Source organism: Cheilinus undulatus, linkage group 12 (assembly GCF_018320785.1).
Source record: "Cheilinus undulatus linkage group 12, ASM1832078v1, whole genome shotgun sequence".
Classification (NCBI taxonomy): Eukaryota; Metazoa; Chordata; class Actinopteri; order Labriformes; family Labridae; genus Cheilinus; species Cheilinus undulatus.
In genome coordinates, this window is record NC_054876.1 from 9,746,530 (window position 1) to 9,758,827 (window position 12,298).

Genomic DNA, 12,298 nt, shown 5'->3' on the forward strand with positions numbered 1-12,298 from the left:
CTGGTGTTATTGGTTTTATGGGACAAACAAAGCATCAAATAGTTGAGAAAGTACCAACACATTAAAAAATAATGAGTATATTTGTATTTTTCTGTGTTCCCACGGCAGAAATATTGACGATAAGCTTGTTTTCTGTTTCTGTGACATCTGGCTGTTTGCTGCAAGTTAATAAATGATCCATGCTGAGGGATTTCAGTGCACTGCATAGGAAAAAATGAAGTATAAAGGAGACACAGAGCAGTGTGATTTATTAAGATAAATGACTTTAGCATAAAGCTGCTGTGCTGTAGTCATGTGTAATGTTTAAGCGTGAGCAGACTGATACAGAGCTGCTGCTGCAGCCTCAGCCGTACTGCTGACCTTCTTCAGAAATGCTGCGTGAGGACTTCAGAGTTTCACACACCATCGGACCGTGGTGCAGACCTCCTCCCACCTACATCTCCCCTGACATACTGTACTTTACTGTACAAATGCACCAAGTCTTTTTATGCCTTACAGTGCTGTGAAAAGTATAAGCCTCCTTCCTGAGTTCATATTTTTTGCATGTATGTCACACTAAAATGTTTCAGATCATGGAACAAATCTTACTTCTAGACAGTGAGTAAATGCATAATGCAGTTTTTAAATGGTTATTTCATTTGTTATGGTAAAAAATACATCAAAACCAACCTGGCCCTATGTGAAAAAGCAATTGACCCCTAAATCTGATAACTGCTTGTGCCACTCTTGGTTGAGTTTGTGATAACTAGCAGTGAGTCCTTCACATCACTGTTTTCCCACTCTTCTTTGCAGAATTTTTTTAAATTCAGCCACATTGGAGAGTTTTCTACCTGGTCATGCCACAGCATCTCAGTCAGATTTAACTCCAGATTTTGACTAGTCCATTCCAAAATCTTCAACTCAGTCAGCCCCACTTTGTCAAAAAATGCATATGATTTGCAGTTTTAATCATTTTATTCTTTATTAGCAGTTATTAATTTGCACTTATTGCTGTTATTTATATTTAGTGGTGTGGCTGTTTTGGGATCCCCCTACAGTTCCATGAGCCTACGTGGAGAGCATCAAGCAAGAACAGCACACATTCCTGCCTTTCCTGTGCCTACAAGGAGGCAGGGAGAGAAGCAGTAAAAAACCCGTAGCAGGGCAGACATCACTGAAAACAGATTGACATAGATTAAGTCAGAAACAGAATAAAGGATGCGCTAGGGTGGAGGACAGTTGCAAAAAAGCAGCTTGCTGAGGGAGCAGCAGCATAGTCAGGTATGAGTGTGATTAGCCTATAACGTGCCAAGAGCGAATCAGCTGACTGTAAGCTGATGCGGGCTCACACGAGATCAGCTGATCTCAATTATAAGGCAGTGCTTGACTCCTTGGTTTGCTTAAACGAATGCTATATGCCCAATTTGTTTTTATTTGAAGTCAATCAGAGGTGGATGTGCTGGTGTGTTTTGGGTCTTTGTCCTGCTGCATAACCCAAGTGCACTTGAGCTTGAGGTCATGAACTGATTGGCTGGACATTCTCCTTTAGGACTTTCTGTTAGAGTGCAGAGTTCATGGTACCATCAAGTCGTGCTGGTCCTGAATCTGCAAAGCAGCGCCAGACTATCACACTACCACCACCATGTTTGACCCTTGGTATGATGTTCTTTTGATGAAATGCTATGTTAGTTTTACTCCAGCTATAACAGGACACACAACTTCCAAAAAGTTCAACTTTCCTAAGACAATCCACAGAACATTATTCCAAAAGTCTTGGGGAATCATCAGGATGTTTTTTGTCGAATGTGGGACGAGCCTTTGTGTTCATTTTGGTCAGCAGTGGTTTTGGCCTTGGAACTCTGCCATGGATGCCATTTTTGCCCAGTCTTGTTGGATCATGAACTCTGACCTAAACTGATCCAAGTGAGACCTGCAGTTCTTTAGATGTTGTTCTTGGTTCTTTTGGGACCTCCTGGATGAGTCGTTGATGCACTCTTGGAGTATGTTTGGTAGGCGGAAAATTCCCGGAAAGGTCCAACACTGTTCAAAGTTTTCTCCATTTGTGGATAATGGCTTTCACCTTGGTCAGCCGGAGTACCAGGGCCTTAAAAATGGCTTTGTAGCCCTTTCCAGACTGATAGATGTCAATGAATTTGTTTCTCATCTGTTCTTGAATTTCTTTTGATGGCACCATGATGTTTGGCTTTTTGAGATCTTTCAGCCGATTTTTTTAAGGGATTTCTGGATTCAACAGGTCTGGCAGTAATCAAGCATGGGAGTGCTCAGCTTTCCAAAAAAATGTGGTTAATCACAGCCAATTCATGATTTATCAAGGGGGAGGAATTACTTTTTCACATAGGGCCAGGTTGGTTTGGATGGCTTTTTTTGCAATAAATTAAGAAAACAGAAGGGGCAAAATACTTTTTCACAGCACTGTACATCTAGATAGGGAGTACAAAACTAAAAGGTAACATATATTTGTTTGGATATACGTCAAACATGTTACAACAAAAAGTTTTTCATTGAAAGGTCGCCAACAAATTACAGAAATAACAGCAGCAAAGAAACTGCTGACCTCATTGGCTTCACTTTTTCAACACTGGAGTTCTTATGGGTTCAGATGGTCCTGTTTTCCTTTTTCACTGCACTGTGGACAGACTTTCTCATAAAACTGTAAAGAAAACACTGACTGACTTGAATGAGCTCAAATTAAGATTACATAATCTGTGTTACAGGAAGCAAAAGGCTAAACAAAAGGTCTGGGCAGATTCTCTAAGGGCAAAAAGGGGCAAGAAAACCAAAGCCAAATAACATTCATTCTCAGAGGGGGATGTCAGGCAGGAGCAGCTCCTTAGATGGTTCAAATAGAAAAGGACATGATCTTACAGACTCATGTTGATAAATGCTTAAAAGGAGGATATCTACAGTAGCTCACAGGGACATTTCATGATTATTGTGGGTTCTCTCTGGGTACTCCAACCTCCTCCCACTGACCAAAGGCATGCTTGTTAGGGTAATAGGTGACTCTAAATTGACTGTAGGTGTGGTGTGCCTGGCTGTTTTTATCTTTATGTCAGGCCTGCAATTGACTGGTGGTTCGCCCAGGGTGTACCCAGCCTTTCGCCCAGTGACAGCCAGGATTGGCTCCAGCCCCCTACAAAATATTTAGACAAAAAATAGTTTTTGAAAATGTTGAAAAACTCAGAGAAACGGCAGTGGGCAGGATTCAAAAAAGGCTCTGTCTAAAGTCTGGATTAGTGGTGTCTCACAATTGTTTCCACAAGGTGGGTTGGTTTGGGTCAGTACAGATTTGCCATAGTTTAGCACATTAAACTCTGATCTTACCCGTGTCTTCAGCTGATGTCCATCTCACCAAGCTCCAGTCTCACTTGTGTTGAGAAATCCCTCTCTTTTAAGAGATCCAGATCATTTGGCTCAGTTCAGTTAATCTGGTTATTTGGCTCCCACACAGCTCTTATTTGGTACCAGTTTGGCTTAATAATTGTGGGTTAAAAAATGACAAATGATGGAGGAAAGGAAACTGGCACTCAAACGAAAGCTAGCTATGGTGGCTCTCATAAAAGAGCCGTTTGGTAGCACAGGCTTGTTTGTGAACGGGACATCTCTACTTGGTCTCTTACCCTACAAAATATATTCAGTTGAAGGTATATCACTGTTTCAATTGACAGCATGTTACTGACGAAACAAGGATTTTTAAAAATGTGTTAAAGGGGCTCAGCTAGCCTCTTAGTTCAGAACAAGACTGTTCTGGACTCTTGTTTCCCTTCAACTGGATAGATGATGCTAGATGCTAGGAGGTCTGGAGGACTGAGTATGTATGATATTGATTGCATCCTCCAATCGCATTCATTCCTCATAGCTATCCCCCACTTCCTGACCCTCAACACACGCGATTGCAAACAACACGCTGCTGATACCAAGAAAATACCTCCTTTACATTCGCGACACCCATTCAGCGTCTGCCTGAAGCATCATGCTGGTGTATCTGTGATGGCAGCAGCATCACCAGTAGCATTTACAGTTCTCTGACTGCTTATGGTGATTTCAGACAGAATTTTAATATTAGTCATAGTAGCAAGGAAATTAGGGGTTTTGGTTTTCATCAAACACAAAAATGGCAGCATGACATGCTTCAGGTCATGAAATTAACATCGCACATCCAGCAACGTGACCAATGTGGATGCACACATCTTTTTTGTGGTTGTGTATGGTTCAGCCCTAGAATAAAAATCAGTGTTTGAAGGCATAATGACTATGTAGCTTTGAGTTCACAATGAATATTGCTTACTCAAGGGTGCCAGTGTAGCCCAGTTGGTAGAGCAGAGTGCAGTCCTCAATCTGTTGCTGCAAGTTTGACTACTGGCTAATAAAGCTTTGTGTTAGTTCTCTGAGTTGAAGGAATATTTCAACATAAAAGAACAGGCCTATTTGCTTTTTTAACATTTTCTCATGGTCTTTGCTGTCCTTCTTTCCACACAGAACTGAATACAAGGCTTACAGGGATGTGAAGCCGGTGAAGATGATCCGAGCCAAGTCCCAGTACCTGCCACCAGACGAGAAGACCCGTCTAGAGACTAGCTACAGCGCCACCTTCAAGGGACAGGCACCTCTACAGTCTGCAGACAACAAGGCCCAGGAGAGGAGGAGGATACGCAGTCTGTACAGCGAACCTTATATAGACCCCACCAAACAGGTAAGAAACACCTGTGCAGAGATGATTACCATCATGAGGTACCTGCACACGCTCATCTCATTGTACATCACAGTTTAAAAACTACAACCCCGATTCCAAAATAAGTTGGGGAGCTGTGCAAATTGTAAATCAAAACAGGATATAATGAATTGCAAAACTTGAAAAAACTATGTTTTATTCAGAGTAGAACACAAAGAACATATCAGATGTTGAAGCTGTTTTACCACCTTTATGGAAAATATTAGTTAATTTTGAATCTCAGGGCAGATAGCATTATGTATTTCCAGTTCTGCGTTTTATTCTTATTTATTTATAAACAAAGTCTGGCAGTTACCAGTTACATTCATTAAATAAACACATTACAGATAAGCCAGTGTAGCCAAGTTAGAGTCAGCGACATGAGCTTTAACAAATGTAGCTAAAGCTAAAGTAGCTATGAGAAAAGCAAATCTGCACAGCTAACATAGTTGCTTTGTGAGCTCAGCTTTAGCTATGTTAGCTGTAGAGCTCTGTTATCTATGCTGCGTTTTTGCAGGTCAGGTTTTTAATTTTTAACTTTTAGTATCCTAACCTTCACTCTAACCCAAAACAGAAGTTTAATTGGATTTTATTTTTAAAGTATTAATATGTCCGTTCTGAAATATACCGCGTCTCAGGTGAACTGACTGTGTGAGTGGCCGCCAAAAATGAATGGTCTGCAGCCAGACTCTCTTGGCTTTTTTTGGAATTGGGGTTGTAGATGTAATGGTGTAAAGCTCAGGAATCTCATGTCCATTATCCGGCATCCTTAGGTTGACAGGTATAGTGTCCCTCGCTCTAAACCCAAAAAGTCTGGAGCCACCGCGGCAGGCCAGGGCAAACCAGCGAAGAAAGCCAAAGATAAGCAGAGCGCCGCGCTGAGGGGCTCCAAGAAGATGACCTCGGAGAACCAGACCGAGAACCGGCCGGCGGTGGGGGACAAGGAGAAAAGTAAAGAGATGAACAACAAACTGGCTGAGGCAAAAGAGTAAAAACCATTTAGCACTATTTTTCCTTTCATTTCTTCTTATTTTTGGGGTAAAAACAAACACAGAGGCTGCAAAATTATTTAAGGATCTCATCTTTTCTTCTCATCTGTCCCTCTGCTTCGCCTCCTTTTTCTTCTCGTTCAGTCTTCATTCTTCCTCTGTCCTCTCTCACTACCTCTCTGCTACGTTTGTACTATATTAATTATTATTAAATGTTGGGGTTTACACATGACATGCTCCTTCCACTTCATGCTATATTATATCTGTATGGTAAAGAGTAGGCGGGAGCATCCTCTTCCCTCCTCAGCCATTTGATGCCGCCCACCACCCCCCACTCTGCTCTGCTCTGCTCGCCTCCATCTCCAGGTTGCCATGGCTACTGCCTTGTTAGCCAATGGATGGCTCTCGTTGCATGGGCCCACAAGCCGAAAAGCAACGCTCTAATGTTGGCTTTGATCAGCTGAGCAGATTGCTTTGTTGACTTTATCAAGGATTCTTCTCTTCTTTTTGTTTTTTGGAGAAAAGATGATCAGATTGGCTCTTTGGATATGTTTCTTCATGTGCAAAATTAAACAAGCAAATCTGAAAATCTTTGATAAAAGTCCCGCTTGGTTCGTCCATGGCTTGTTTTGTACCTGCTTTTTCATCTCTGCTACTGTTCTCTGTTCATGGAAGAGCTCACAGCGCTCAGAGTCTGTGTTTTGCAATGTCATTATGCTTTGTGATTTTGTTTCTCATTTTTGAACTTTGTTGTAAGCTGCAAAAATCTGTTGTCAGTTCATCTGAAGGACAAAAACCCACCCTGCTCTCCCATCCATTCATGTGAAACCCATTCATACAGCGGTGTTTTAAGCTATTTTGTAACACAAAATTTGCTGCCAGCTCCCCATCTGGGTCACACTTAACTGATTATGCATAAACACCAGTCATTTGCAAAGCAGATGAGCGGAGACAACGCTGCTGTGCAGTCGTAGTGACATTAAAACATTAGGGTAACAACATTTCTCAGAATCAGAGAGCGATGAGTTCAGTGGAGCTGGAAATGTTGAGTGGTTCAGGTTGTATCCTGTCAATCTGAGCAGCCATAATTCAAAGTAACCACCCCCAACGTAGAGATAATTAACAACACTAAGCCCCCTGCAAAGCCTCACAGCATGTTATGCAATAGCAGCGGTTTGCACTCAAACACAGTCGAGCTCTCCTTTTGGCTCATTTCTAATGCACTCTGCCGAGGGTGACCGTAACCAACGTGATTAGACTGCAATGGGACGATAGCAGACAGCTCAAATTGTGCTTAATGCCACTCTTTGCATTAACTAAAGAAGGATTTGTGTGGCTAAAGCTCACATCCAAAGAAATGATGAACAATTCTCTGCCATTTACTTTGAGTGACGAAGAGTTTGTATGTAGTCTTTGTTGAGTTAGAGTTTTATCCGTCTAGACAGCCCTGTCTGCTAGGAGTCATGCTGAGCCATGTCATGACGTGTCATATTTATATACTAATGTTAATTCTGATCAGCTTCAAAGGCTACCTTACAAAACATTATCCATCTGTACTGACCAAACCTTTCAACACATTTTTACTACTATGTTTAAAACAGACAGGCCAGCACTTAAACAACCCAAACTACCTTCTTCCTCATCTTACATTAGCCAGAATGGTTGTGTTGCATTTACTAAATCATAAGATTAAATGGAGTCTGGACCCTGGAGGGATATTAATCAAACAAACAACATAAACACAGTGTTTAATTCACTCCTAAATGTTGTCTGATAAATGCCAATTAGGATAAAACCTTTATCCATCATGGCTGATGACAACTATTGATTACAGAGCTTGCTGTTGTTACACCACTGTAATTAAACCCCACTGGTCTGCAACCCCCTATTTTTCTTTCTTTTACTCAGTTCAGCACTTAGCTTAAAGACCCTGTAAAGTGAAATCCAAAATTTGTGTCTTAACACTCTAGATATGTAGGTATAAGGTTGCTGTAAACGTGAAAACACTGAGATCTACATGTGACTGAATTTTGGATTTAGACTAATAGAAAGTTTTTCACCTCTTTCCTGGCTGGGTTTAATGTGGGCGGGGCAAATATGTGGGGAATAACCCCGCCCCCCTAATGCTACAATGATATAAACCTACGAGCAGTTCATCTCAGTACAGTCTGTTATTAGCTGATGTTACTGCCTTCACTGAAAGCTAAAAGTCAGTTAAATGCTGTTTTTTTGTTCATTACAAAGTAAATTTGCCAAATCTATCAGCGACAGTGGTCTAGGATCATTAAAGCATCATAACAGAGATCTGAGCCAGAAAACGGACAGAGCCTGCACTCTGATCATAAAGCCAACGTAAGATCAAGGGACATGCCCACACCATCCTGGAGCAGATTATTGCCTCATTTTTCTTGATTTTGACGTTTAATTTTATAAACTTGAAGATGTTTTATCTGACTGAAATTTGACCTGGGGGTTCATAACACAGTGGCCTATCCCACAACAAACCTAAACACAGATTTATTATCACTTTACAGGGTCTTTTACTCACACTTTAGCAGCATCTGGTTCAGTAGGGTTTGATACCATGCAACAAGGTTCCGAACTTTTCATGCAACAGTGGTAATATTGGACCATGTTTTGTAGCTTTTTTCCCCTCACTTTGTTTTAAACATGCTTTTAAAGGGAATGCTACTTAGCAAATAATCCTTGTGAGATAATTTTTAGATTGAAATGATGACTAAAATCAAGATGACAAGTTATAAGCCATGACGCATCGTTCGCAAACAAGCTTGTTGTGGGAGTTGGCTACTTTATGTAAATGTCAGCTCCCATTTGAGAGCCAGTTCCCTTTTTTTGTTGTGCCCTGGCTGTAAAAAAGACAGAATAGTGTAAATGAAGAGTGATTTGGGAGCTGAAAGGCTGGCTATTATTTCTGCACTGTGCCAAATGATCTGGATCTCTAAAGCCCAGTTCAGACTGCACATGTTGCATCTTGGCCGTGACACAGCTTGATTTTCAGATGGTTTGCCTGTTATCATGTAAGGTCTATAGACTGCCTGTGTGAGCACTTCCCCTCAGCGAATCTATTTTTCTGTGTGCCGCACATGGTTCTTGGCCAAAACAGACAGAAAATGATAAATAAATCCATATTTACCTTGCAGATATGTATGTCCACATCAGATCAGTCAAAGGGAATAAACATCAATGCAGCTCATGTAATGGGGAGAGACACTGCATCCTCACTTCACACAATGCCAAAAAAAAAAACCCAAGATTTTTCTCCCCATCGTCCTGTTGCTGTTTCCCTCTCTTTTTGGAGGGAGATGACAAGGAACCAGGACTGTCAGACAGGAATATTTCCTTGATTTACTTTAACTTTCCTCAATCAATAGAGCTTGTTAGCCTGCTTTAAAAACTGAAGATGATTGTACAGCATCAATGACAACTGAATAACAGTGATGAAGTCAGATACAGATTAAAAGAGGAGCTGGGGTGGAGGAGGGTTGCAAAAAAGCAGCTTGCAGAAGGAGCAGTAAAGCGTAGCCAGGCTAGAGCAGTTTAAGTATGGCAGAATGAGTGTGATTAGCCAATAGCGTGTCTAGAGTGAGTCAGCTGACTGTCAGCTGATGCGGTCTTGCATGGGATTGGCAGATCTCAGTCTGATCTGCTGATCTCAAATTCTCAACACAATAAATCAACGTTTAATGGCTGCAGTGTGGACAATAAGTTTAGGAGGTTTTGAAATGCAATGCAGTGTCCGACACTTGCATGCTATTCGGACACTGTGTAAGGGATAACAGGCAGGCACAGAGCTGCAGGCTGGACAAGGGTCACCTCTCCCGGGTTTACCCTCCGTACATGGGACACACTAGAAACATTTATCTTCAAACCCAACCACAAATCTATGTCAAATGGTAACAGAGCTGGTTGCAGCCATGTGGTTCATAGGCGGTTTAGCTGATAGAGAGGGCTGTAGTAGCCCACAGACTGAAGTAGCATCTCCCACTGTTCAAACTTCTTTTCAGACATGTTCATGGATTGAGTTTATTATATTTACTATGTGTTATTAAGGAGAAGTTAAGCTTATTTCACTTGTAGAAAAACATTAGAGCAGCCAACTTTACACAAGTCTTTCTACCCTCTCTCAATCTACCGTCTCATTGGACCCTGCTCTGTTGTGGTATTTTTGGTTCAGCATTTAGTTTTGTTGTTTCATGTTGTTCTGAGACTCCAGTGCAAACATTTCGTCCATTGAGAGGTCTACTCTGGCTTTCACCGTCTCCAAAACCTTTATAAATATACCCATAACAGTCATTATGTCACCACAAAATAACCAGTTAAGTAGTTTACCACACCATTTCTAGGATACAGGGTTGATTAAATGTTGGTATTTTATTCATACACCTCAATATATGCACAGTTATGTAATGAAAAGTTTACCTACTTTGTCTTGGACTCCACCTTTTATCACTCTCTGTCTCTGAAGCCATGTTGTTCTACTTGTTTCCAAAAAAAATCTTGGGTAAAAGTGAGAAAAGTATGTTGGTTTGATGTGCTGAAGAAAAGGGAACATAAGTAAGTTGTATTGTGCGTGTTTAAACCAATTATAAGCTCCCTTGTATATAAATGTAGCTTGTATCTGTCTATATGTTAAAACAGGGCTACATCCACTTACTTTCTTTGAGTCTTAGCATATACATGTAGAGAGAGACACCATCTTCTCCTGCCTTTGTTTTAGAAGAGCACTGTACTGTCTTGTCATCTTTGTGCTCCTGTAACATTTGACTGTTTTCATTAGCTCTGCTTCTCAGCATCCTTCCCTACATTATGAATGGATGCTTAAACCCTCTCTGTGGTGTCTGAGACAGCGACCATCTCCACAACCATGTCTATCCAAGCTGAGCCCCATCAGGGATGACTCATTAGCATTTTGCAGCCTTTGGTTGGGGGCCTCTTTGTTATTTTACACAAGGGAGGAGGGGGCTCGTAGGTGCAGTAAATGTAAAAGGTGCTTAGCACACCTCACACCCTGTGCTATCTTTGTGATTAATAGGTAAATAAGGATAGAAGTATGGTGAAGAAAGTTATGTCTTGGGTTAAAAAAATTATTGACTGTGACGTGCTTGTGTTTCTATCTGCTTGCTCATATTTAATGAACAAATAAATGCAAAAAGCAGAAAAAGTGTCTTCTTGCTTTTTTATTTTTTTGAGATTAGAGGTTGCAGGTATCTGTCAGCATTTCTCCTTCCTGTCCCAGTCTTTGTCTTGTGAGACAAACATTTAAGTAAATCCACATGGAAGAGAATTTGCTAACACAACTTGTTCCTATGCTTATCTTAGACTGCGCCTTATTCTGGCATGAGCTCTGGCATCCTGTCTCAACCCTGCATGTTGTGCAAACTGAAGAATATATTATTTTGCATCTTGTCTTCAATATATTCCAAGAAGTTGTTTATTTAAAGAGCAACATGCATGTTAAAGGATGTCCAGACACTTATTCCAGAATCATATGTCTTGTGCTTCTTCAGCTTCTAGATTAAGTACAAACATTTTGCACAAAAACACCCACAAATGTGTGATATGACATTTGCTGAGATCACATTGTTCTTTCACATGCTGGTTTTAGAGTATTTGAGGATGTCACATTTGGATGATGCTGTGTCCGATTTGTCGTGTGCTAATGAGTGACATTCTGATTCATTTGAAGGGTTGTGCTAAAACAGTACCACTACATACAACTCTGCCAGCCAATCCGAGATATTGGCTGGGTGCAGACTCTAAAGCAACACCTGTGGGGCTGTGCACTACCCAATCCCAGGTAATCAATCACCAGAGCAACGAAAAGAAACAGAGCCACAAATGCCACTCATTCCCATTCATACATGCTCATGGAGTCGTGGTTTACTTTTGTTTTCTATTACAGTGGCACAGTTTTTGTTTTTCTGGTGAACCACCACATTATCTCTGGTCTACTCTTCAGGTCATAGCACCTCCGTTTTCTCTTCCATATGGACACTAGAGTAGGGGGGGTTGGATGGGGCTGTTTGACTGCCTGCTGTACCATCCCTCATGCAAGGTTCCTTGAGGTGCCTTTCTCTTAAGGAGGCCTCGGGTGAAGTCCAGTCATCTCCAACCATCCTTGAACCTCCGCTGTAATGCACCCACCCCTCATGGTTGAGACAATCTGCATGGGTTTGAATGGCACACGGGATTAGAGGGGATTTTCCACTCACTTTTGAGACAGGTCACTGATGTATCTCTGGAGATGTTCCGATACCTTTTATTCCTCTCGTTACAGATACTGGAGTTCATTCAGGCTGTTAGCAAGTACCAATCTGATACTAGTGCCATGATCTTAAAGATAACAGTATATTCAACAACCTATAACCTTTGTAAGACACAGGGAATGCATGCAAAGGATGAGCGCTATCTTTTGAGCAATCAGTGCTAACTCAGAGAGCTTACCAAGATATGAGTGTTTCCTTGCCATCTGGCTTACAATGTACACAACTTAAAACCCCAACTGATGGTGATGGTTCCCCTCTGCCCACAATTTTTAGGCTTGGCTTTGCCTGGAGAGGTGGCTCACTGCCACTAC

The 12,298-nt window shown here is 41.4% G+C and overlaps 1 protein-coding gene across 1 annotated transcript in view; it reads left to right on the forward strand.

Annotated features, from left to right (window-relative positions):
- map6a (microtubule-associated protein 6a) overlaps positions 1-12,298 on the forward strand; it is a 47,239-nt gene that overhangs the window by 31,777 nt on the left and 3,164 nt on the right. The window contains exons 2-4 of the mRNA XM_041802157.1: positions 4,480-4,693; positions 5,485-5,699; positions 11,408-11,518. Of these exons, the coding sequence (XP_041658091.1) occupies positions 4,480-4,693; positions 5,485-5,699; positions 11,408-11,518 (540 nt within the window). The remainder of the gene's footprint in view (positions 1-4,479; positions 4,694-5,484; positions 5,700-11,407; positions 11,519-12,298) is intronic.